Raw genomic sequence first — 26,017 nt, forward strand, 5'->3', positions numbered from 1 at the left:
AGTTTTTTTTCTCCCGCAGGTACTGCTGGAGGCCTAGGAGACAGTCACGACAATGGATGGTATTTCTTGCATTTTTCACAAACTGCAAGAATGCAGGAAATGACGGTGTACCACACTTATGCAGTACATCCATCAGTATTTGGTTGTCTCTCCCTATTTCCAAATGTCTTTCATTCGTTTTAATATGCAAGTTTCTTTTCATTTTGCTGAATTTAAACCAAAGAGCGACAAATGATCCACTTTTCATTATATTGCTAATTTTCTGATGCTTTTTGTTGTGTAACACCTCTACTATGAAGGCAAACACTTAAGTCAATTAGTGTCTTTTATTTCTTCAGAAATGGAGCAGCATGGAATGTTTGACATGTCAGATTTCAAACTAATAAAAAGCTTTTGATCGTTGTCTCTTTCGAATGTTTAAGCAACATATGATTAACATTTGCACACATCGATTAATATTTGAACACATTGACCTTTGATGAACAGTCTTGCTGTTAGCACTTGTTTCAGCACTGACATAACTGGAGGAATCCTATGATCTGAGTTCCTTTTACCCAATTAACTGGAGGATGTGGGCTAAATAACACAATATACTGTCCATGGAAACAAATAAATACATTTGAAAGACCTAAAAGACACGAGCCCACACTGTATAAGACTGTTGAATAAAAAAAATCGTGTTCATATGCATCCTTCCTCAAGTGCAAAATGCAAAACCGAAAATAAATCGTGAACTGAGGAGAATTTTGAAAACTTAAAATTCCCATGAAAAACTGTTCTAATATGTGTTCTGATACCCTGTTTCATATTTCATCAAAACAATACAGGCCTACATATTCCCATGATGCCATGACATTTGAGCTTTGAGGAACTTTGATTTCCTTTTCTATGTATTAAGCAAAACCAACAACAAGGTCGTTTCACCTGAGGCTACGTCGGGAAACCAATATGAACCAAATATACGCAGCTATAGGTGGTGGAGAACGCAGTTAGACACGGAGCGCAAATGTGTCACGTGGACTGCGACAGACATACATTGTGTCGGCACTATAGATGCGTCAGTTTGGGCGCTTCCTGAATTCTTCCCTGAGAATAGTGCGGTGTAATGTCTGTGAATGTGCATGGGTTTGGTTCGCACGTTCCTTGCTGATGGCTGTTTCCCATGGTGATAGCGCCGTTGTAGTCTATATTGCCTTGAGGTGGATGCGGTAGATGTGTCAGGCCAAATACCGAGGCCCCCATCCCCACCAAAGAATCCGAGTAGCCTCCACCACCACTTAAATAAACCGGACTACCCTGCACTTGCGTCCCGTAATTGTTGTTGCCTTGAAGATGATGCGTGTCGTATTCCGGTGTGGCTGTGCCGGTCCCCGGATACCGCTTCTGAGGAGGCGGGCAGTTATTCAGAGGAGGTGGATATGACGTAGGAAGGCTGTACGCATTAGGCTGGGGTTTGTTGTACGATGCTGGAGAGGGTGAATCGTAGGGCACGCTATTAACCAGAGAATGCATTGAATTTAAATATGCACTCCCACCCCCTCCTCCGCCACCAGATGATAAGGCAACAGGACTGTGAGGAGACTGTGCTCCAGGAGAGGGCATCATTCCTAGCCCCTTCTGGTCCTTTTTGTACTTCATCCTGCGATTCTGAAACCATATCTTAATCTGTCTTTCCGTCAAATTGAGCAGATTTGCCATTTCCACTCGTCGGGGGCGGCAGAGGTAACGGTTGAAGTGGAATTCTTTCTCCAGCTCTACGAGTTGAGCAGACGTGTATGCAGTACGAGCGCGCTTGGAGGCGGCCGATCCGGGGGGACTCTTGTCTCCAGCGCAGCTCTCTACTGTACGAGGGCAAAAAAGAAAACGAAAAGCGTTATTGCGCATGTCCCAGTATGAACCTCACTGTTCAATATTAATCGTGCATTACTTTTACTGTTATTTAAAAGACTGAATCACTCAAAAAACACTGTGAGAAAAGATAGTTCTACATGCTACATTCTATGCTAATAATATCATCTTATCCCCGTTAAAGCAAGCATTATATAGCTATCAAAAATGTAATAGCTTACTTCTCATTAAGTTATACAATTTTTTTTTTACCAACAACACACTACACAAATGAAATAAAATAAATAATTCCATGTGAATACTTACGTATTCATTCATATTTTATTTTATAAACGTGTATTTATGCTATTTAATTTAAGGTGTTACTATGTGGTTGATGTAATCACCTGAAATGGTGCTACAGGATTTCTGCTTTGTGTTCTGACGGGATTCCTTCATCCACGGAAAAATGTGTTTTCTTGTGCCTGGCGGTGGAGATGCGTGCCCTGGGTTCTTGGCGGTGGTATCACTGCTAGTTATTTGGTTCAGGGAACTGGGGGAAGATGGTCCGGAAGGGGCAGTAGGGGGCTGGTTGTTGTCGGGAATGTCTGGTACTGGGTCTTGTGACCCGTTACTTTGTTGGCAGCCCTCGGAGATTTCACTGGGTTTATGCAGAGCTGCAGAGCCACCTGGGGACTGCAGGGAGCAGGCCTGTTGATGGTACTCACTTTCCACATGAAGGGCCTGGAGATATCGCTGCTGATTGGCATCATAAACTAAACCGTTTGCGCTTTGATAGGGGAAGCCACTGTAAATTGCTGAGCCGTCGCAATAGGTCGCTTTTTGCATCTCGCCGTTTCCCAATGTTTATTTCACTTTCTGACAAGGTCCTGACACCTTCGTAGAAGAACATTGGCTCGGCGTAGTCACGTGACACCTCTTCGCCAATGGGCTTTACGGATGAACCTACGGTGAGAGAAGATACGGTGAGCGGGTGAAATAAGGCCTATCCATCTTACTTTTCAAAGCTCAGTTGACACTGTGGCGAGACTGGGAAAGCCGGTCACCACTTACCTTATGGCCACTTGCAACAATAGACAACATAACTGAGAACATGATGGCCGCTTACACAATCAAAATAAGATATAACTATGGTAAAATAATCATTTTAAATAATCATTCATTATAAAATAATTAACATATAAAAAAATAAGTACAATAGGTAGTGTTTACTGAATTTAAGCATTAGGGCTATAAACATGCAACAATCATTGTCGTGAATTGATGCGACTTTCATTTTCATCAGAACATTATTGTCAGAACATAACTTCTAATGCCGTCTTTTAATTTTAATGTTAAATATAGGCTACATTTTTTTCTATTCTGAAAAAAGGTCATGATTCGAGTCTGATTTTAGTTTTTAAGATGACAAGGTGTTCATGGCATTTTCGTCTACCTACAAGCCCCTGCGTGTATTGTTTGGGTTCGAAAGTGGTAGTAGCAGGAAACCTGAAAAACCGGGCAGACGCGCGTCTCCAAACCACGCCATGATTCCTTCTTCTCCAACCCAAAATAATGGATAATGGTAACTGGCACCTGGGGATGCATGAGGGGTCACCAAGCTAGAAAAGCGATATTGCCACGGCCCGGGACTGGCGCAGAGCGCTGAAATAACAACTAAAACGTATTACATTTACAATATTTGATATTATTGATATAGCAACAAATAAATATCCTGTTAAATATATCCCGCCAGTGAACATTATTTTTATATACTTAAAAACAAAACGAAGATCACAAAAAATAAAATAAAAAGAATCATGCTTTACTTGGAGCGCACAATAAGGAATTCAAGAATTAACAATTCGGGAATAACAGCGATAACAATAACAATAATAATAATATTAATAATAATAGGCCTAACATACCAATTAAGTTATAATCTGCTCAATAATAAAAACAATCATTTAACAATTATTTATAACAAATAGGCTACAAATATAACTATGCTAAATTCAGGCCCAAATAACATACTGAAACCACAAAATTGCATAAAACTAAACCAAGAGGCCTCTTCAGTCTCTAGACGACCCATCCATGCTTGACTTCCACTAACTCACTCTCTGGCACTATCATACTCATGGAAAGCTACAAGAAAAGACACTGAAGCCACAAAGAAGGAGACCCAGCTGCTGCACGGGAGGAATCTGGTTTGACTGTGAGTGAGTGTATGTATGTGCGAGTATGAACTCTCCCTGAACCGAGATTTCAGTCGCGCGATCATAAATCAAAAACTCGCCATTTAACAGCCATGCAAGAACTCTGCCTCTGTCCCGCTTACCTTCCTCTCTGACGAGCAGGCGCAGCACGGCGCGAGCTTCTCTCATTCAGCGGCAGAAATCGATCAAACAGCGGTCCAGGGTAAAGCTAAATCGGGAAGACAACAAAGCCAGAGCTGCACTTGCAGGAGTCATGGGACGTGTCTGCAGTAAAGCTGCGACTCGGTCGCACTCGAGGACTTAAATTCCTTCCTTCTGTCTTTTTTGTTTTTTGACGTAGATCAGTAACAAATTGTCTCCTGTGCCTTGGTTGTAGAGATTAAGCACCTTCACACATAGCCACATATTACATACTACTAAATGAATGGCAGTGTTCTCGGACCTATACTAAATGCCACTATGGGCTGCGCTCTAGTGAGTCTTTCGTGTAACACTAACGTGCACAAACTAGTACGTTAACACATACTTATGCACACCCCAGTGTACTCCCTCGAAACAGAGCGTCACCGTAGACAAGAAAAATTATGCAAATAAAGCGCCTTCTCAAGCACAGAAAGCAGTTCCACTCCCCTGTGAACACAGTCAGGACGATATACATACAACTTTATAAAATCTATAACTAGAAAATTACACTAAGAACTAGACTAGCCTAGCCTATATATTATAAGTTTTGAGTTAAACAAACATAGCTTGATTATTACTAAACAGCTCAAATCTGAAATAAGGATATTATTGGCCTGAAAGGACTGAATTACTTAGGCCTTATTAATTACAGATCGTTTTAGGAGATTATTAATCGCAGCAGCAGCAATAAAAAACAACAACACAGCAGGTCTATTATAATAATAATAATAATATAGTGCAACATTTTAATAAACTCAATCCATTAAAAAAAATAATTGGTCATAAAGTCATAAAGTAAAGGATGTTTTTTCGCTACATAGAAAAAGGTAGTAAAACTCCCGGACCTCCAGAGCAGCCGGAAGAAATAAGGGAGCCGCGAGCTGAGGACAGGAAGTTATGGATCAAACTCTTCTACATACGAATGAATTACCATCATCAACTTGTGTATTTTCTCGGTCAAACTAAAGATTTATGTCCTTACGCAGCACGGCCGTAAACAGAGGCAGATTCCTGTTCTCGCGCTGCCCACTGGATTACAGATTACTAAAGCCAAAGAGAAAAGAGCGGGCGGCGTGGGTTGGTGAGTGGGATTTAAATAATCCTTGCCTTTGCGATTTTTTGACAATTTCAGCATTTTGGACATTTGGACGCAATTGTTTCCTTTTTTTCTTTCATTAAAAACGACGACTAAGAGATTTCATTGATGGCGCAGAAACTGCTAGATGAAAAGGAGATGAAATGTTTGGCAATTTTTGTAAAACATTCTAAATAGCATATATAGAGCTGAAGTTACTGCGATTTAACTTCTTATATTAGATGTTACTTGCAGTACAGTATGCATTAATCTGCAATTAATCTGCATTAAACCGCCTAAAACCGTTATAAGACATTTCTCACGTTAGCTCCTGAGCGTTGATCCAACAGACTCCTTCATAATGATAAATTGCACCCCAGAAACGTGGAAAGGAAGAAATTATAGGTCTTCAGTTTTCATATAGCCTAAGTGTGTGTGTGTATGAGTGCATGTAGCATGTGTGAGCCTTTGCATAAATGAAATGATAGTAAATAATATATAGGCTATAGCAAGACATGACAGTTGTGCAATGTAATAGAAAGCTCACCTTAAGCAAAACACAGTCTCTCGTAGGCTTAGTGATGGAGCACATTCATTTATTTGGAGATCTACGGCAAGAAATAAAAGTATTATCACTTTTTGTTTCAACATCCAGGAGAAATTAAGACAGTATACAGTAACTAATGTCAATGTCTTTTAACTGAACAATTCACTCTAAACTCAATAAATAAATAAAATAAATAAACACACTTCGGTATGTTTGTCACTCATTTATGTCCTTTTTATTTTAAATGTGCATTTAATGCTAAGTTACAATTTCAAATACTTTGAATTTTCATTTTTGTTTTTATTACAAATGGGTTACACTGTTTTTATTACACATCTATTGCACTTAAATGGGTTGAACTCTAACTTGTATCTAACACCAGCTCAGTGATGAACTGACATCAATAAAAAAATAAAAAAATAAAAAAAGATGATGAAAACGACCTTGATATATTGTATCCTTAACCATTGTTCAAACGAATATTAACATAAACAACAGACAACAGCTCGACATCTTTAATTCTCAACCCAGCCTTTAGAGAAATATCAGTATTTAAATATCAGTAAGTAAAAAAATTTACTTACGACTCTCTGCTTCGCTAATGCAATTAATTAAACTACTAATAGATCTAAATGCATATTATAATAAATAGGTGGTGGAACCCTAACAATAACAGCACAGATAAATCAAATTAACAGATGTATTTTTACAGTTAAAGATACAAAATTTTGGCGCATGTGTGAAAATAAGAATGTATCATCAGGAATGTTATAAGGAATAAAACACTCTGGCAAATGTATCGAGTTCTCCTCCATTTTGTTTCCTTTCTAGAGAATTTAGATCGAATAGTCATTAGCTAACAAGCAGCGGCTGCCCTAAGTCCCCCAGCCCATAAATCACACTGGAGCGTCGTGACCTCGTGCGGCAGCGTGCTTCTGGATGATACTCCTTATATTATATCCTCGTTTCCCATGCGAGCCTCCGCAACAAACGGGCAGCCACTGCTCTGTTGAGCTTTATTCGCTGTCTTGTGATTTATTCTTTCTGGGAAAACCCAGTTTACACACCGTCTACAAGCTAGAGGGTTTACAGCCAGACACAAGTGTTACCGATTTGAGACTACGTCCAATACAAAGACTTTATCATTAATCATCCATACAGTTCCAAAAATGAAATGTTTTGTATATACATAAATAGTTTGATTCTGCTCAAAAATAATAATAATAATAATAATAATAAAAAATAAAAAAGATCTGAGCCATATTTTCCTGAGAGAAAATGTATTTGGGCAGTAGACAAATTTTGAAAATGTTGAAATGTTTTTAGAAAGCAGATTAAATTTACTGCATGAAGTCCATAAATGTCTCTGTATTTTCCTGTACTATTACTTTGTTTAAAGACATTTAAGTAAAATTTCTTAATTTTACTTACAATTATTTTACATTAAATTTTATTTAATACAGACTTAAAAAATACAGCATTGGTTCCCCGGGTTTTGCGGATCTAATCTAATTTATGACTTCTTATCACAGAAAACACCTATATAAAAATTCAGTCTAAATTTTATTTAATTTTGTAAAACAATATTAGACTTGTAAAGTGTTGCTTAAAGCAATGCAGCATTTATGTAAATGTATTTACGTGTTTAGTGGTTGTTTCAGTGTTGTTAAGTGAAGAATAAAAGTTGATTGACGAATATGCTCCAAGTTAAGTTTATTTTAATGATCTTAAGTTCGACTCTCCCGTGTGTTCATCCGCCGTTCTACGGTAACTGACCTTCTCTTTTAGCCGAAAAACTCACTAGAAGTGAACAATCAGCGGAAATACCTCAAAATAAAATCCATCCTCATGGTGTGCAGGGCTTTCTGTCTTTTTCTGTGTATAAAAACATATCCGTTCATGACAGCTGTATAACATCATCCGCAAAACGTACCATGGTCTTTCGTTCCTTTAATTTTTTCCAATCCCTATCTCTCCGGCTTTTCAGCAAGTCTACAATGACCCAACCCCACTTTAGTGAAGTAGACTAGCGCTATCAGCACAGCAGCAGACCGGGGTTCCAAGCCATCCCCCCTTCATCATAATATTGCAACCATATTATGCGCCCCACTCACGTGACCAAGTGTCTATTAAAAAGGAAACCTTTTTTGAACTGTAAATCATTAATAGAGACTACTGTTAGTCCCCTTTGAGGAGAATCACAAAGATGGAAGTAGTGTGTTCGAAATACTTCCTCGCAATTTAAAATTTCTGTCTTACTTTTTAGTTTTTTTAACCAGAAAAAAAGCACATCACAGATTAGTATATTGGGAAAATATTATGTTTTGGGAGTAGGCTTTATGGGGTGTGCCACACATATACAAAAGCGTGCCACAATTATTTGGACCTCTTAACACTAATAGTCTTCTTGAGTGCCAGTGTTACAGGAAACAAATGCATTTGCAATAGAACAATACCTGACGTTATGATTTATTAAAATTATATTAATAAAAACATTTATCTGGCATTATCTTTTAGAAATATAACATCCAAATACTAGCTACTAACTCTCTCTCTCTCTCTCTCTCTCTCTCTCTATATATATATATATATATATATATATATATATTACTGTTACTGAATACCTTTAAAGAACTCGTGTGTGCAAGGTGGCCCTCTCTCGGTGATCACGGTGTATCAGTCAAACAAGACTCAATGGAAGTTCTTGTTATCAGCGGACCTACCAAGCATATGATCTTTTTGACCTTAGAATTTGCTCTTGTCAACACTGAAACACTGAAAATGATGAATGTGCATATGTAACAGTGTCTGTGCAGAAGGTACTATTTTAGACATCATAACCTTTAGTTACAAGAGTCACAGGAGCTGAAGCTACAGTTCTGACATCTTTATAGAGCAGTGATCTATCAAGCCTACCTCAACAAACAAAAGAAAGAAGACCCGTCCCGAAAGGGGCCTTCTCTTTACCACCATTTGGTGCTTGTTTTCCGGCAGCAGAGTGTTTAGGCTGAAAGCTCATCCAACAGACGTGGTGAAGCCCTGTAGATAATTAATCACCTCAGCCAGGGACGGCTTCTCCCCCTTACACCAATGCTTTGTTCTCTCCAAAACCACAATTTGAAGGAGCACACACATTTTTTCCGATTTTAACATGAGCTGAACTGTGTTATTATTTTATTTCCATACTCATGCAAAGAGATCTTGGACAGAGGCCAGCGTTGCCCGCTTTTTGAGTGAACAGTGCCAAGGCGACGCATTATACATCTTCATTCTGACGTGCAGTTACTGTGATGTGTAGGCTAATGTGCTTTATCAAGTGTGACTTATGAAAGTCAAATATTTAAAAGGGTAAACGTGTTTCAAGAACCGCTTTAGTCAGACTTGTGTTGTTTAGACCTTTTTGTTAGAGTATTCACCTGCCTGCTATAACTAGAAACAGTCCTGGGGTGTTGCGGGACGCAACGCGAACCTGCCTAGGGTCCCTAGGGTCTGTTCGCTTCTCATACATTTCAACATGCCTCCTAAACTTCCCACTGACCCGAGCACAAAGTTCATCAAGAACGCTTTTACACATTATTCGGAACTAGGACAGAGCATAAACGGTGCAAATAATTCCCGTCTTTTTATGCTATTTTGATAACATCACTTGTTTTTATTTAAATCATTGTCATTACTTTAGTGACTGCAGACCAGCATAAACGTATTTCAAACATTTCGTTTTTATTTCTTAACAAAGTAGTCTGCCTCTTTCCAAGAAGCACAGACAGGGCTGTATTTTCACTCTAAATGGTTCGTGGAGTTTCGTCAGGGGACAGAACAAATCTGTTCTCCATTCTGACATTTGGAGCAAGCTAAGATTACTACAAAACGAAGACGAAGATCATTATTTTCCTTAGATATACCGTTATCATCGTCAAAGCTAATGATGTAGGCCTCAGCTCAGCTAAGTTTGACGATAATGCCAGTGGAACGGCAATGATCTTTGACTGTTTAACAGTTCTGCTCATGAGATCGGATAACGTTTGTTGAATGTGAATGAAATAAAAATAAAAGTTACAAATCTTATCTTCTCTGTAGCCTGTGTTTTGATTATGATAGAAACAGGTGACTGACTGTCCTTAGCTACTAAAGAGATTTAGTAGTTTATGAACATCTAGAATATATTATTGTTATTAGTATTATTGTTGTTGTTGTTTTTATCATCACTACTAGGCTACTACTTGTTATTTACAATTGCCTTATAATAGATATTTTTTTAAAGAATCGAAAAGTAGCCTACTGTAGCTACATAACCACAGTACAGCCATCTAAAAGTAGGCTACAGTACTTCACTTTATTTAAAGTTTGTATATAAACTGACATTTACTGACAAAAAAAAAAGTAAATCTGGATTATTGAGAGAAAATTCCCTACTATTAAATTGTTTAATAACGTAATGATAACGTAATGAGAAAACGGGTTAAAATCAATACAAACAACATCTGTATATAGCTAACTTGTACTTTGAACATGTGCTATATAGTTTTCTATATCTGACATCCAAATTTTAGATTTAAAAAAGCTTAGATTACTTACTCCAAACTCTCTTTTTGAAGACTGACCGCAGCAGCTGGTCGGTTCCGAGTAGTCTCACGAAGTCGACGGTCAACTGCAAAGTGAAAAATCCGACCGATCCTCCTGTGTCTATTTCTAACCAAGAGGTATCTATTATTTAATATGGTCATGTGAGCCAGTCAATTAAAATTTAAGCATGGTAGATTGAGAGGTGAGGTGCTGGTGTCATGATGGAAGTTTAAATTTCCCGTCTGTCAAGATCTGAATCAATGACGACTGAGACTATCTCAGGTGGCTGCAGTTTATGTTTTTTCTCTCGAAATCTGAATATTTAAAAAACGGTCATTTCAAACTCCACAAAGTCGTAAACAGACCACATACTCTTTAAGATCCAATGCTATTGTTGACTCTGAGCTATTCTTGGTGAAAGGCATGCAAACAAAAATATTAGTGCACTTTAGATTACTAAATTGGCATCCTATACATTATTATCGGCCACTGATTTCTTCTACCTGTTTAAATAGTCAATTTCACAGCTTATGTTTTCTATAGCTAATAAATAATTTCGATGTGTCTTGAAAAGAGTCATTGAAGTGTAAATAAATTAGCCGATTTGAACATTTAATTTATATTTTATGTCACATTAGTCGTGTAAATGAAGTTATGCATAAACAGAGTACGGTTTTGGTCTCCCTCTAAATTTTAAAATACAGGCCTTATTCAAGTTCCACTACTGCCCCATGCGTTCGAGGAATAAATAGACCATGGTCTGGAGGGTGCTGATTATGGCGAGGTCAGAGGTTAAAGGGTCGTACACAGTGCTTCAGTTTGATGATTGGACAGCTCGTTTGTGTCCTCTGCTTGACCCCAACAGTAGTTTACACTACTAAGTAGCCTACTGTCCGTCTCTAATTTATTTCAGTAGACTTCTATTGGGGAGAGAGTTAATGGTTTTTGTTATTTAAAGGGCCTATATTTAGATTTTGGAAAGGTACTGCACAAAAGAAATAGCTAAAGTTTAGATTACATTTACAATGGACGTAAATTCAACCAAGTATTGATTGTCCTGAGAAAACAAACAAAGAGACTGGTTGGCGCAAACGTTTTACTGAAATTATTATAATTTCAGGAATGGCTCAGTGTTTAATATCAATGTATGTGATTTTGTCTCAATAGCCTACAACAGCTTGGATATTTAAAAATTAATACTACTGTATTTAAGTTAAACATGCACTCAGCTCATCATCAGGTATTTTGTAATGCTGTATTGTATTAAAGATCAGCTTAAAGAAACACTAATATATAACCGCAATGCACGTTTTAATTATTTTACCAAAAGGATAACCAAATAGAATAAATAAAAACTAAACGTCACTAGAATTAGGGCAATATAACTTGGTTTGTGAAGTGAACCGTTTTTTTAGGCTATGTTATAATACCTTGATAAACCAAAAAAGCAAATCTAAACCATTGGCCTTCATAGCAATGCCAATATATAGGCTAACACAAAATTCGGAGTCAAGCTTTTTAGTCTAATAATGAATAGGCTATTTATAGTTTTTGTTATTATTTATCAATGTAGCCTACGTTGGAATAAAACAGTAACACGATTCAGTAAACAGCTAAATTACACAGCCTACATTAGTCCTGTGGATTAAACTAAATAGATAATACACAATATTTTATTATTTTCACGGGAAGCCTACAATTACTTGCATACAGGCTTACTAAAACAACTTGACATCATTCACCAATATACAAATAACCAAATACACGAATATTCACAGCTTTGATGACGTAAATACACTTAACAATACTCTAAAATATGAGACTAAGACAAATAAGATAACTACTCCAGGAAGATTGTTCCTATACTTGTGCCTTCAAGTTAAAATGTCAATTTTGTACACGCGTAACTAGCGCAGATCTTCACAAACAAGACTCGGTAATGTCTCGGTTAAAGACAGAAAACGTAACTATCCACTGTCCAAGTTAAAGTACATTCTACTATTGTTCCTTTAAGAGAGAGAGAGAAACTATTTTTACAGGAAGGATGTGTTTTCCAGCTCAAATTAGAGGGGAGGAAGAGGTTGGGAAAGCGAGGTTAAGTTGCCTCATCGGACACTGAATAAAAAGTAACCCTGTGAAGTTCCGATCCTAATACTGCTATATGTTCTTCTTTCTTGTTCAGTTCCGTTTGTGCCGATTTGCTTCTAGCACTATAGGTTCGAGGAACAAGGCGTAGGAAGCAGCGTTTGCTGCTGCTGAGTGGCGTCCGTTTTCACGTGAAGGTTGGAGGGCGCAGAGCTCGAGGAGCGGATCTTTGTATTAGGCAGCTTGTGGTCTTTTTTCCATTTCATGCGGCGGTTCTGAAACCAGATTTTCACCTGACGCTCAGAAAGACACATAGTGTGCGCTATCTCCACTCGTCGACGTCGAGTAAGATATCGGTTAAAGTGGAACTCTTTCTCAAGCTCAAGAGCCTGCTGGCGCGTGTAGGCGGTGCGAGACCTCTTGGGCACTCCTCCAGAGTAGCTGGCGGTCACTAAACACACAAACACATAACCAAGCAGGTGTTATTGACATTCTAAGGTATTGGTGAGATGTCCGATAATTAGTACACTTACTAAACATTTTGAATAGTGCTAAATGACTAGAGTATGGAACAATGGATATGCGTCGTTCTAAAACAACAGCATTCCATTCACGCACGCAGTAACCTATTGATGTAAACAGTTTGATAGCACTGCAAAATGGAAAATAACAAAAATTTAAAGGCCTGTGTTGTGCTAACTTGGTAAACGATAAACTTTCCTTTGAGTCATAAGAAACAAACGCAAATGGGCAGGGTGGAACATGGAGCGAAATAAAATGTGCGAATCCTCGTAATCACCTGGACTTCATCTCGATGGCAGTAAATCCTTTAAATGAGCAATTACAACAGGGTATGTTCCCCACATGCCTTACGACGAACGCCCTCCACAGGGCTCCTAGAGCTTTTATTGCCCGTGCACATTACTTACCAGTATTAATATGGACTTTTTTCATCCAGGGATACACCACCGGCTCTTTACCCTTCTGTGCGTCTGGGAGAGCCTCTGACACGAGGCTACAATCCTTGTTCGCAGTTGAGCCAGCACAGCTCTCTGTGGTGAGGCGGGGTCCATGATTCTGCGGAACGGATTGAGGTTGCGCGTGATGACGGTCGGGGAAATCGTTGAGGCCGTTGGTTGACACATTACCGTAATCATAGCTCGGCTCTTGGTAGTTTGATCGCGGGTATGATGCCTCCTCGTGATGGGGGAAGCCCGCGTCTTTCGGCCGCTCATAATAATCAGAGGACACGGGAATGTATCCATTCTGCTGATATTCCTCGCATGGTGGGAAAGAAGGTTCGATGTAATTTGAATTGATCAAGTAGGAACTCATGATCATTAATTTGGAAAGTGCAACAATTCTAATTTTTATCGTGCTGTCGTTTGTCTGATCTCTCCAAAACCCACCTACTCCTCTGTCAAATGTACAAAGTTGGTCGGTCACGTGAGAAATGCGACCAATCAGCGCCTCCTGTGGGCATCGTGTAAACAAGCACCAATAGCAGGCCAGGCATCAGCACAGCAAAATGTGTTCGAGCGGTGAATGCGTCTGTTTTTGTTATCGAATCAAAATATATTAGAAATTAATTCGATATAGTTACCATATGCATTGCATAGAAAACGAAACAGTTGACTGAATGTACAAGATGTATGTTAAAATGTATTATATACTGTGAAAAACAATTGAGTGCAATAGAGTACGTAATTTATCACGAAAGCATCCCCTTCTAATGTTAATGCCCGTTTTCATGATGAATGTACAAAATATATAGTTTGTTTGAGTACCACGACCTGCAGTTTTGTACCCTTCAGGGACTTTAAAGTTTCTATAGGTTCCTCAAAAGAACCTTCAAGAAGGCCCACGACCACTTTAACAAAAACAACTATATCAGTAGACTCAGTGACTAAGAATGCACCTGTTAATGAATAGCACAAAGACTACTTTCAAGCCAGCAAACGCATTAACCAATAATTTCACACGTCTTTTGTAACAAATGTAACAAACACAATGAACAGACTTAGTTTTGGGGGTTCCACCACTGGCATAGTCAAAGGAATATTACGAAAGACCATCAGTTAGACGATTTGACGAAGAGTGTGTAGTCAAGAACAACGAGAGGATGCTCCAACCCCGGGATGCTACATGAGCTTTTTAGATGCACCCATTTGCATCTTTCGATTTTTAGCTTTTGAATTATTATGATTACTGAATTAGTAATAAAAACCTCACATATTACTTCAGCAAAGCGAAAATACATACATTGTAATGTCTAAGTGTCTACATAAACAGACGTGGCTTTCGTTATTGTCTCATAGAAGCTCCATAATGAAATATGTTGGCTTTTACCAACATATTTTTATATATATATATATATATATATATATATATATTTTTTTTTTTTTTTTTTTACTGTCCAGTTAAACTGAACTGGACATCTTGTCATCTTTCATGTATTGCACAGTGGCTTAGATCTATTGTATTTCGTCTTCTACTCTAACAAGGGAAAACCAGAACTAACTCAGAATTTGTATTTAGAAGGCACTGAACTATAGTCTGCAGGCAACCACTAATTGTTTATTGCAGTTGTTTTTTGTTGTTGTTGTTGTTTACTGCAATATGTAGCACTGTTTATTCAATTATATCCATATTGATTATGCTTATATTTTGATGAAAATGATCTAGATCCATTGTAATAAAGACTGAAATGTCATGTTTATGTTCTTGAAATATCTCTGAAACATCCATCTTAAAAAAAAAAATTGTAAAGCCAATACACTTTTTCAACCATTTCTTGTTTTTGGGAAATGCACAACACTGACAGACTCGATTCCATAACGTTACCATAGTCCTTTTAGACTGGTTAAATAGCAGTGTTTATATAAACACTAAAATATAAATTAGAAGGCCTACCTTGTGTACGTTTATGAGCAAAATATTATCCCTGTCCCTGATGCTTATATGCCAGGCCCAGATAAACCAAAATAATGACACATCCTTTGCGCGGGTAGTTCCCATGTAATGTTTCTTTATCCTTAACATTTCCATGTTGTGAATCAACAGCCACCCTGAACTGAAAACTCCTGTATCCACGCGATCTTCAAGTTAGAATTAAACTATCTGAGCCTCTTGCGGTTCCACAGCTTCAGAACCGCTCTGGCTACCTTTCTTTAATAGCTACACGGAGATAACTTCGGTTTGACCTCTCAGTGACTCAATGTCCATTTCGCCTCTTATTAATCTTGTTCATTGACAGTCTTTGTTAAACAACAAGGCGTGCCCTCTGAAAAGGTGACATTTTCATATTTGTTAGACGCAGTGACCTTGCGTTTACCCCGGCCTTGGACTTCATTTATCCCATCAGGGAACAGGGTCCTTCTGGTCGGAACTCAGCATAGGCTATATATATATAAATAAAGGTATGACAAATTCATTTTATTTTCTACTTTTACTGAGGCCCATAAAAAAATTATCATTATCTCCTTTGTGTACACACTGGAGGGCTAAAATTAAACACGCTGCAATATTTACATATTTAAAACTAGTAAAACTAACAATTATTCACAGAATCAAATGAAAGAAAACTCTGATTATATATTTTTAAAACTAGCATCTAAAAGTCTTCTTCATCTATATTACATTGATGCTAGCTGTCACATTTTTGTTCCACGTATATTATTCAGGATATTTAAAGTCATTTGAATGAGAGAAAATGAGAATGAGACAGTGACAATTAATTGGCTATAAAAAAATCCTTAAAGATTAAACCAACTGTTTAATGCAACACGAAAAAATGTAAAAGGTAGCCTAACATATGCAGATGGTATAAAATCAATCTGATTACTCAACTTAAAACATACGGGGCAACCTGCACCACCGACCTGTTTTTGTATTTTTTTAATACCCTAGTTATGAAAACCTGCTTTTACTGCATAACTGCCTTAAGGTTAATTTAAGCTAATGTAGCCTTATCGTGTTAAATTGACCCAACTGCTTTAACAAAATACAATGATATTTCACTTTAATTTGAGAATGCAATTTTAAGATACATTTTTCCAGTTTGCTGTTAATTTGAACTGCTTTTGGCTGAAACCAACATATAAAATCAAAAACATTTCAAATCGCATGCATTTCTGTAATTGGACTTTTGACTCAAAATCTTATAATTCCAGAGAGAGCCTACAGTCGTTGTGCTTCCCAGTGTAACATATCTAATCTCTTATGAAAAGCAATACGTCCATATTAAGTCGTCGCGTTTTCTGTAAACCCGCGAATTAAACGAATATACAACAATGGACAAAATTTTTCGAAATGAGTAACATTGAACAAATTTTGTCGACACAAATGTGTCATATTCAGATCTATGTATAATGGCATTTGTGGTTTAATATTCTGTATTGGAAAATGATGTATTTATTTATTTATTTCTCGGAAAAGGTCAGATAGCTTATTTTCACAAAATATAGGCCTATACATTCTTTAAAAATGTATTATTATATTTAATAATAATAATAATTATTATGATTAATTCTTTAAAAATAAAATAATATTAAACAGAAATAAACAGTTAGGATATCCAATAAAAAGATGTTAATTTGAATATTTATTAAACAATTTGAGGCCTGTATTCGCAAAAAAACAACAACAAATAAATAAAATGAGAGAATTTAATTATATATTAATATTACATATTCGATGATTCTTCGCTTGTCTAAAACGAGATTTGTCCAAAAGTGATGAGTAGGCTATTAGATAAACTTATTTGTAGGATAATTTCAAATAATTTTCCTACAAACCGTCTCAATAACGTTTCGGACTCGTTTAGTCCTGATTTACCGGTAAATAATGCTAACAGCATATTTTCCTTTATTGTTTTTTTCTTTTTTGTTGTCTTTTATTTTCTTTTGTTAAATTAACGAATGTTTAGTTTTCAAGATGCTACAACATGAAAAAACTACTCTTCAGAACTATGCAAACAAAGAAAAGTTAATTGCGGAAATATTATCAATCCTAAATGCAAATGTCCTGTCGAGCTTATGGTCATCAAATAGGATTTATTCAAAGGAAATTCACCAATCAAACTCCTTAATACAACCTGAATGCTCAATCTCTGGTACAGGAGGAGGAGGTAGTCTCTTGGGGATGCTAACCCAGGGTCACCCAGCTTGCAGAGTTCATCGCGAGGTTAGACCAGAACTCGCGGGATTCACAGCTATTCCATCTTTTGTGCCATTATAAAAGTGGCACTGCGCTCTACAAGAACAGATGACAGCTACTTGTTGTGCTGTAAACTTTTGACCCCGGCCCTCCCCCTACCTTTACAATCTCACTCTCTCTCTCAGACAAACAAGCACAAACAAACAGATGGACACAAACAAGCCTTGGAGCTCATCAACTTTCTTTCTCCTTTTTTCTCTCTCTCTCTCTTTCATTCTTTTCTTAGCTATTGTTTTCCCAATACACCTTTTATAACTGCCATTTTTCATGGCAACTAATATTAGACCAAAACTATTAATATGTTATCAGACAACCTTTATACCTCCAGACAGCTTGGCCTGTTGTAGCCATCAATTTAATTCTGCTGATATCCATGCTGCACCCAGATTTTCACCCACATTTCTATTCTACCGAGAGTCCCTGCAATTAAAGGTGTATGCGGGAGTTATTACTCTTTTTCTTTGTCTTTTCTATCCTTTTAGGGAGAAGGGGCGCCAATGCGGGTGACACTGAACTTGGCCAAAAGCGAGCTCTGCTGGTGGTTTACGGCGTGTGCACATTCATCTTCCTGCCGACGCTGACCTCACGGTGAACCAGGAGCGAAGACATTTTTCTTCAGTCCCTCTCCCTCCTTCATTGTCTATCGAATTCTGTCTATCTCCCACTCGCTCTCACACATCACTTTAAGTATGCGGATGTTATACGCGCATTTGCTCAAATAAGGCAAGCAAAAACATAAAAAAACAATATTTTACTTTTTGTGTGCCTCAAAGATAAAATAAAACAGCGTTGTTGGTAATGATAACTACAGTGCTGCTGAGCAGTGGCGGTGCTTGAAAATGATCATGATTAATAATTAGCCTACTCAGTTTTATCAGATTTCCAGTCACAAAATAGACAGTTGGTAAAAATGTACAGAAATATTAAGAAATTATCTATATTGAGCGTATAAAATAATATTTTTTACAGAGGGAAGACAGACAGACAGACAGACAGATAGATAGATAGATTCTGGCTTGGGGTCGGATTTGTGCATCAACGTCTACCAAAAAGTCATGTGAATGGAGTGGTTGATACTAGAAAAACTGACAAAAATCCAAAACATTTTTAAAATCATTATTCAATTCATAAATACAAAGGGCAGAGAACGTTACAGTATAGGAAGTAAGCAATTAACAGTCAGACAGCAATGCCCCCTATACCACCCATCTGCCAGACAAGCAGGTCTTCACAGTACAAGCCCCAATTAACGCAGTTGGAACTTGAATGTGTTTATGTTCTGCTTATTGTTTCACTGAGGGCCTAAAGGAAAATGTGTCTCTAAACAGCACATAAAATTCGAAACAAAACAAACTCGAACTTACCAAGAGCTGACCCTCGTCCAACAGAGTGAATCCGGTCGACGTGTTTCCACTCCATAGCAATCTGGTTTGTTAGAAGCAGTTGTGGATGCAGTCAATGAACACCTCCACGGTCTGCGGAGAAAGAGAACGAAGCTCCACGTCAGTGCGATTAAACTTTATATGCGATATTGTGTCGACTCCCCAAAACCATAAAACTGACTTTAATTGCCACCACGTGACTGTTTTATGGCCATCTGAGCCTATCTGCCGTCTCACTCCGGGTGAATTTTACGATCTAACTCGTGGACCAAACCTCATTAATTATCTTACGCCAATGTCAGAGATCCAGAGTGGTAAAGGGTCTAGTAAAGTTTGCCTTTCAAAACCCTGTCCAGATTCCCAAAGAAGAGAAGAGTGCGAGACACTGGGCGTGGACGCACACTCATGTTGAGAAGTTGGCAAGGGGGACCATAAGTCCCCTTTCCACATCGGTGGAGTAAAGTAGTGATTATAGTGCGTCTCATACCTGTTGAACTACTCAAACAAATTTTTACAGAAATGGAGGACATTTTTCTAAACTATCTAGATTCTAAATGCCTTGGATAACATTGTATACAAGTTTCCCAAAGTGGAATATCCTATGGTATTTAGAAGTTTTATGTATATACTCACCCTCACAAAAATAATCAAACAATTATGAGTTACATTTGACTTTTACGTCTGTTACTTACACAAGAAACACCTGACAAATCACCGAGATCTAATTTTTAAAGTAAAAACTTTATTCCAGTTGGCATTCAAATTTCACGAGAAGGAAAATAAAGAATTAGCTTTTACCCCAATATTTCAAAACGTACAACACTCAAACATACTCAAGTAGAAAAATGAGGACATGACAAATATGCGGACAAGTCTGAACGGAACGATTTTATCAATACACAAAGATGACAGTACAACACGAACAAAACAGGTCTTCTACTTCAGCTTCACAACAAATAAAATACAATCGATATTTGATATCGAATCGAAATAAATACATAAAATACAACAGTTCATATTTACAAACCATAAGACAAAAACTAACAACAAAAATATTTTAAGTTATGCTTAATTTAGTAACAGTCCAATACTTTTACAGTTCGGCTTATAATACACCTTTCAGAAACTTAAAAAAAACATTTTTCGTCATTACGTGTTATATTAATTTACACCTTCATAGCTTTTCTAAGACAATGCATAGATCTTTCCACATACGCAACATTACATGAAAACACAGAGAGGAAGTGTTTGTTTCATTTTTTTTCTGACCAAGGACGCAACGCAGGGCGTTCACTCTCTCAAGACCAGTGGAAAGTTCTTTTGTAAAATGGGTAAAGTCTTCATCCCCTTGTCGAACACACACTTACAATAAGGAATCAGACGCGCACACACACCTATGCAAATAACAGATTGAATTTATATATGCACATATACAATTACGGCCGGTATCCGCTTCCTGCAGCCGCCATATTCATACTCTTCAACTTGTTGTCCTTTTTCCATTTCATTCTCCGGTTTTGAAACCATATTTTGATTTGTCTCTCTGAGAGACAGAGCGTGTGTGCAATCTCAATTCGTCGGCGACGTGTCAGGTACCGGTTGAAGTGGAACTCCTTCTCAAGCTCAAGTGTCTGGTAGCGTGTGTAGGCTGTCCTGGGCCTTTTCCCCTCTGGTCCGACCAAACTGTCTGTTATACACAAAAGTGTGACATTGACATTTTTAGAATTTTAATGCACAATAATACATAATGCATGACACAAAACATGGCTGAAAGGATATGCATCAACCTCAAGGCATGCGTGACGTTCTCAGGGACAGAAAGCATGAAATTAAATTCAGGTAATTTCCTTAAATTATCTCAAATTAAGTCAGTTTTATTCAATGAATTTAATAGCACGGACAATTCATTACTGGATAATCGACAAGTCAATTAATAATTTAATTAAATCATTTTATATTTATAAAAGAAAATCCATTTAATTTTTACGAGACATAGTGACATATTTCTATGTAACAGTCTAAAACCACAGTAAACTAACTGTATTTGCATTAAACGTTCCCAGCTGACTTTGTGTAAAATTTGACGGGCCATTCACACCCAAACCACAACACTCAGAACACAAACAGAAAAAGCAGAACTCAATGTTTGCAGTTTACCATGACTTATATGAAGTTTTCGCATCCATGGATAAATCTGTGGTGCCTCGGATGTATTCTGTGCAGCTGTCTGCGAACTTCCCGGTGGTTTTTCTTCCTCCATAGTGCCGGACGCTTTAGTGGCGTCCTCGCGACTGAGAACCGTCCCGACGCTGTTGGTTGTAGAGCCAGCGGTGCTCGGTAGTGAGGTTTTCAGAGCGCGGTGTGACTGCTCGCTGACAGGAGATTTGGCTAAGGATGAGCACGGGAGAGGGTCAGAGGAAGGCTCAGTGCTGCTCGCGGTAACCGGTTGATTGTACCGGACAGGCGTCGCAGTTGGACTGTCTGTGTAGCTTTGAGTTCGCTCACCGGATGAGAGAAAGTGTCCGGTGGTAGAGCGCCCAGTGCTGAGATCCATTCCATTGTAGCCAAAAGCATACCTGCCCGAATGCATGCCCGTAGAATCTCGGCATTGGTCGCTAGAGCTGTGATCTCCATAGTTATGCAAGGGATAGTCCGCGCCATTTGGATAGCGACCGCAAAATGAGTTCACAAAATAAGAGCTCATTTGTTGACAATTACCTTATAATAATTTTAATTACTACAGCTACCTTTATGGAGAGAACAATTCTGCCGTTTGTTTTTGATTTGTGTCTCTTGATGGTTTTGAGCTTCTATTGCACCCTTGCACAATTTATGATGAATTATGGAAATGAGTGAGACACAGACTTAATGCTCCCTTACGTAGGCTCCCAAATATGGGGTACGGCTTCGAGTCACGTGTTTTTGTTGACCAGTAGTAAATCCTATTCTATGACCTCCAGCGGTAAACTCACGCGTAAGCAGGAAATCAGGGTGGAATTGTTTGGACACGGGAGCGCGCAACAAAAGTTTCACCGAACTAGCAGTTGTGTGCCATGCAAGATTGTAGTGGCGCGCCACCCTCTGGTTAGAGGCGTGACTGCCTAAACCATCAGACTTGAAGCGAGCACGCGATGGGGTCATTCAGAGGGTAACGACTCCACGGTAGAAAAATTGTATCTGCTGAAACAATGCGCCGTGACCTGCACACAAAACAAGCCCACTAGAATGTCTAATGGATTTACTAGATTCACAAACACGCAAGGTTTGTGAGGTTTGAAATAATCGTCAACAAAAACACGACAGCAAAAAAAAAAAAAAGGTCTGAGTATTGCATGTCTACTTAAAATACGCATCATAATTCCTCATAATTCCATAAATCCCTATTGGGTATAAAAACAGGATATTTGTTTTAGTTAATTATGATTTAGTTCGACAGATTCTAAATATTTATGTATTTAAAAAGAAACAATTCAGGAGACGATGTACAACATAAAAGACTTGGCCTATCTTTTCGAATAAACTGGACTTAAGTTCGTTTTGTTGTTAATTAGGCTATTGTTTTTAAGAGCAGTTTTTTAAAGTAAAAAAATGTCTCTGAATACTAAAATACATTTTTTTTTAAGTTTATATATTTCATCCAGTTCACTGTGTTTTGCCAGTTTCCTTGACGAACTGACAAGCAAGAAAAAAAACATCAGCATCTTATGATTTTGAAAAGAGCTAAGTGGTGACAAAAAAGTAGCTGGTCCTTAGTCAAACACATTTGAATGGAAACGCTTTTTATAACATTGTAACCTATGCTATATGTAGAAACGTTCATTCATTAACGAGAATTTAAATTAAGGAGTACACTGTATAAAATGCACTGGTAAAATTCAGCTTTACAACAATTAGTTTTTTCCGCATACTAAATTTAGGTCTACTTTGATAAACTAACAAACAGCTAATTGAAGTTGAAGTCTATATATTGATAAAATAGTAGCCTACCAATATAACAAGAAATATTGCAAAACATTAATGAACATATAGTATGAATAAAACAAACTGTGCTAAAATTGAATTCACTGCTAGAGTCCAGGAGATAGGAGCTATTTTCGGCCTCAGTTCAGCACCTTAAGACAACAGCTCCGATGTGAACAGTCTACTTGACTGACCGCGCTCATCGTAAAATGCACAAACGCACAAAGATAGTCGAGGAGCGTGTAAGCGTGATCTGTTACAGAAAAGCCAATTCATTACCTAAAAACCAGAAATTGTTGTTTTTAAGTGAACTGCGGATTATACAGAGATCGTCTCATTCTGCTTTCTGCTTCTCTAAAGATCCAGATAGGCTTCTAGTGAAATATGGTGCAAAAACGTTCAATCAATTTCTTATATATAGGCTATATATACACATTTATACACATAAACACACACACATATGTGTGTGTGTATATATATATATATATATACACACACACACACACACACACACATATACATATTTTCAGAAATTCAGACTGTTGCAAAAGCAAGAGCTCTACACATTCTGGTATGCAGATGTTTCAAACAACCTGACAAAACCATTTTCTGTATAATGTCATTGTTATGAAAAGTAAAAAAGGATCTGGAATCTGTAGGATCTGGAACGATTCCTTTCCATATCACTTCACATTCAAGCATCTGTTACATTGATAGCATAGCTTGCCTTGAACAAACGAACTTAAACCTGCTTTTGCAGTCAGCAAAGTGGTAGGTCACCACCTAGTGGTGGTTTTGATGTACCGCCATTTACCTTGTAGTTCACAGAAGATCTACATAATTATGCCAAGCTGTTATATTGTCCTCTTTTGTATTGTAAACTTCCTATAGGACCTCTTTCCCTGATAACGATAGACGTTAAATCTTAAGAGCGTTCTAGAAGAATTCTACACTTTGTTTGCTGAAACAAGAAGTAAAATTACATTTCATTTTCAAAACTTTGAATGTAATAAATTTAAACTCACATTGTAAAAACTACCGTATTTTGTACATATATAGCCTATATAGGCTAGTTTTTAATACGTTTAGGTGTAATTTTGCAGTTGCCCTGCAGGTGACCGCATAGTCTGTATCTTTGTGCACTTTAGCACTCGTACGATTATTTTCAAGTTCTAATATATGAAGCTTTAAGGAAAATATTATTTGAAGCAGCGTTTCAATTAAGCCATCTACATAACCTACACCCTAATTACAAATTGACCTATTATTATAAGGCAACAGACCTATTATTATTGCTCGAATCATCAAACTTTTGTGAAACACGGACCACCACAGCTCTTGCCTTAACGCAAGTGTGATGCACTGAATACTTAAGATAATATCAAATTCAACAAACTGTTAGGCTATATCGACATACTGAATTGAACAACCTTCTCCCAGAGGTAGCCTACTTCTTCAAATTCAAATAGCCTACTGTTTTGCTAATGCAAAAAAAAAGGAATATACTAAGTTTTACTTATACTTTAGCAAGTTGCTTTTATCAAGACATGACCAATATTTGAAACGTTTAGATACATAGTCATAAGACATAACCTACAGTTTATAAGGGCACAACAGTAGACGTGGACAATAAATAAGACAGCAGCAACAACAAACACGACGACGACCTCTCCATCCAGAATAACAAAAAAACAAACCTCTTTAATTAAAAAAAAAAATGTCTGCAGTATTACATGACATCAGAGATGTTCGACAGTATCCCATTCAAAACAAACCGATTCCTTACCATTCAGTGTGTCTGTTGGTCGACGAAAGCAAGAAACAGAGAGCGAAAAATACTTCACAGCTCTTCGGAAAGCTTCTTTATCTTCTCATAGTCTGCCAAACAAGATGAGCAGTTCTCCGTTTACTGTCAGCCAATGCAATGCTAAATTCGATGGAGGCGAATGTAGAATATTACCTTTAAATTACACAAAGCTAGACAAAGCAATGTCAGGAGAAGAATGCAGCTCTATTTTGGGTAGGGATGCGTACAAAAAAGTAAACGTTCATGTGGCCTTAAAACACGTGACCAATTGATAGCCAATAGGATCGAGCGGCAGCTCATAAAGTTGCACGGCAAAGTAGTAAATTTTCATAAACAACAACAGATTTATAGCTTCTCTAGGGAAGAGGACAGAGGTGGGGGCTGGTAAAGCAATGTTTGCAGCCAGGCGCCATTTTACAAAGGAGGAGCTCATTGAAAAAGTAACTATAGATTTATCCGAATTACATTTAAACAGGCCTAACTAAACATTATTAACATCATTTGTTGAATTGTTATTATACTGCTAATAATGTAACCGCGTAAACACCTATTTAAATAAATAGAGTATTGCTTAAATATAGTTAATTATAATAGGCTAATAATAAAAGTCTCCATATATAAATAAATAAATAAATATATATAGCATCTATAGGCTGTATGTATATATGGTCCGTTTATATATGGCCCGTTATATATATATAGCGTTATATATATATATATATATACAGCCTATATATAGCTATATATTATATATTTAAATATTTTTATCAGAGAAACGGACCACAATATTTACACACGGTTTTACTTTAAAACGTAGGCCTGTCAGTTAAGTCAACTAAAGTGAAAAATATTTTACATTATTTAGTTGTAAAGCTGTCATTATACGACCAATGTTCTTTGTGCCCACATTACCACTGTTTATATGTTCCCAGAATTTAGAAACTTCATACTAATGCTAATGAAGCAATAAATATAATATTGCCATCTGAATTATGCTACGTGTTTACATTATAACATCTAAATAGTGTAAATATGCATACGAGTTTTCACATTTGTTGTCCCCTCCTGAGTCCATGGCTTTGTGACAAATAAGCTACAGCAGTGTCGTAGCAAGTCAGCCCCGGGCCCATATGCAAAAAATAAATAAATAAA

At 37.4% G+C, this 26,017-nt stretch overlaps 3 protein-coding genes across 10 annotated transcripts; all 3 read right to left on the reverse strand.

The window, feature by feature from the left end:
- Nucleotides 1-312: 312 nt before the first annotated feature.
- Nucleotides 313-19,400, reverse strand: LOC132145254 (homeobox protein Hox-A3a). Of its 8 annotated transcripts, none has more exons than XM_059556116.1 (5): nucleotides 19,081-19,400; nucleotides 5,852-5,912; nucleotides 2,235-2,793; nucleotides 564-1,841; nucleotides 313-532 (listed from the first exon to the last, which is right to left on the reverse strand). In XM_059556116.1, exons 3-4 carry the CDS (start codon nucleotides 2,674-2,676, stop codon nucleotides 1,048-1,050), a joined length of 1,236 nt encoding a protein of 411 aa, XP_059412099.1. In that variant the 5' UTR covers nucleotides 2,677-2,793; nucleotides 5,852-5,912; nucleotides 19,081-19,400; the 3' UTR covers nucleotides 313-532; nucleotides 564-1,047. The 8 variants fall into 8 exon arrangements, with proteins under 8 accessions (XP_059412099.1, XP_059412103.1, XP_059412102.1 ...); XM_059556120.1 differs by lacking the exon at nucleotides 19,081-19,400 and adding an exon at nucleotides 15,413-15,662; XM_059556119.1 differs by lacking the exon at nucleotides 19,081-19,400 and adding an exon at nucleotides 7,785-8,314.
- Nucleotides 12,070-13,970, reverse strand: LOC132145256 (homeobox protein Hox-A4a). The gene is made up of 2 exons (XM_059556124.1): nucleotides 13,429-13,970; nucleotides 12,070-12,950 (listed from the first exon to the last, which is right to left on the reverse strand). The coding sequence occupies exons 1-2, from the start codon at nucleotides 13,838-13,840 to the stop codon at nucleotides 12,625-12,627; spliced, it is 738 nt and encodes a 245-aa protein (XP_059412107.1). The 5' UTR covers nucleotides 13,841-13,970; the 3' UTR covers nucleotides 12,070-12,624.
- Nucleotides 19,401-19,832: 432 nt separating the features above from the next.
- Nucleotides 19,833-22,310, reverse strand: LOC132145253 (homeobox protein Hox-A5a). Its single transcript, XM_059556113.1, has 2 exons — nucleotides 21,256-22,310; nucleotides 19,833-20,785 (listed from the first exon to the last, which is right to left on the reverse strand). The coding sequence occupies exons 1-2, from the start codon at nucleotides 21,800-21,802 to the stop codon at nucleotides 20,535-20,537; spliced, it is 798 nt and encodes a 265-aa protein (XP_059412096.1). The 5' UTR covers nucleotides 21,803-22,310; the 3' UTR covers nucleotides 19,833-20,534.
- Nucleotides 22,311-26,017: the final 3,707 nt, after the last annotated feature.

This window comes from Carassius carassius, chromosome 8, assembly GCF_963082965.1.
Source record: "Carassius carassius chromosome 8, fCarCar2.1, whole genome shotgun sequence".
Classification (NCBI taxonomy): domain Eukaryota; kingdom Metazoa; phylum Chordata; class Actinopteri; order Cypriniformes; family Cyprinidae; genus Carassius; species Carassius carassius.

Bases quoted from the DNA above. Each gene is read 5' to 3' on its own strand.
- LOC132145256 (XM_059556124.1), bottom strand. From the start codon at position 13,840: ATGATCATGAGTTCCTACTTGATCAATTCAAATTACATCGAACCTTCT. The intron at 12,951-13,428 runs GTAAGTAATGTG...TTGTGTGTTTAG, and splicing joins AAAAGTCCATATTAATACTG to TGACCGCCAGCTACTCTGGA.
- LOC132145253 (XM_059556113.1), bottom strand. From the start codon at position 21,802: ATGAGCTCTTATTTTGTGAACTCATTTTGCGGTCGCTATCCAAATGGC. The intron at 20,786-21,255 runs GTAAACTGCAAA...TGTGTATAACAG, and splicing joins AAAACTTCATATAAGTCATG to ACAGTTTGGTCGGACCAGAG.
- LOC132145254 (XM_059556118.1), bottom strand. From the start codon at position 2,676: ATGCAAAAAGCGACCTATTGCGACGGCTCAGCAATTTACAGTGGCTTC. The intron at 1,842-2,234 runs GTGATTACATCA...GCCCTCGTACAG, and splicing joins ATCCTGTAGCACCATTTCAG to TAGAGAGCTGCGCTGGAGAC.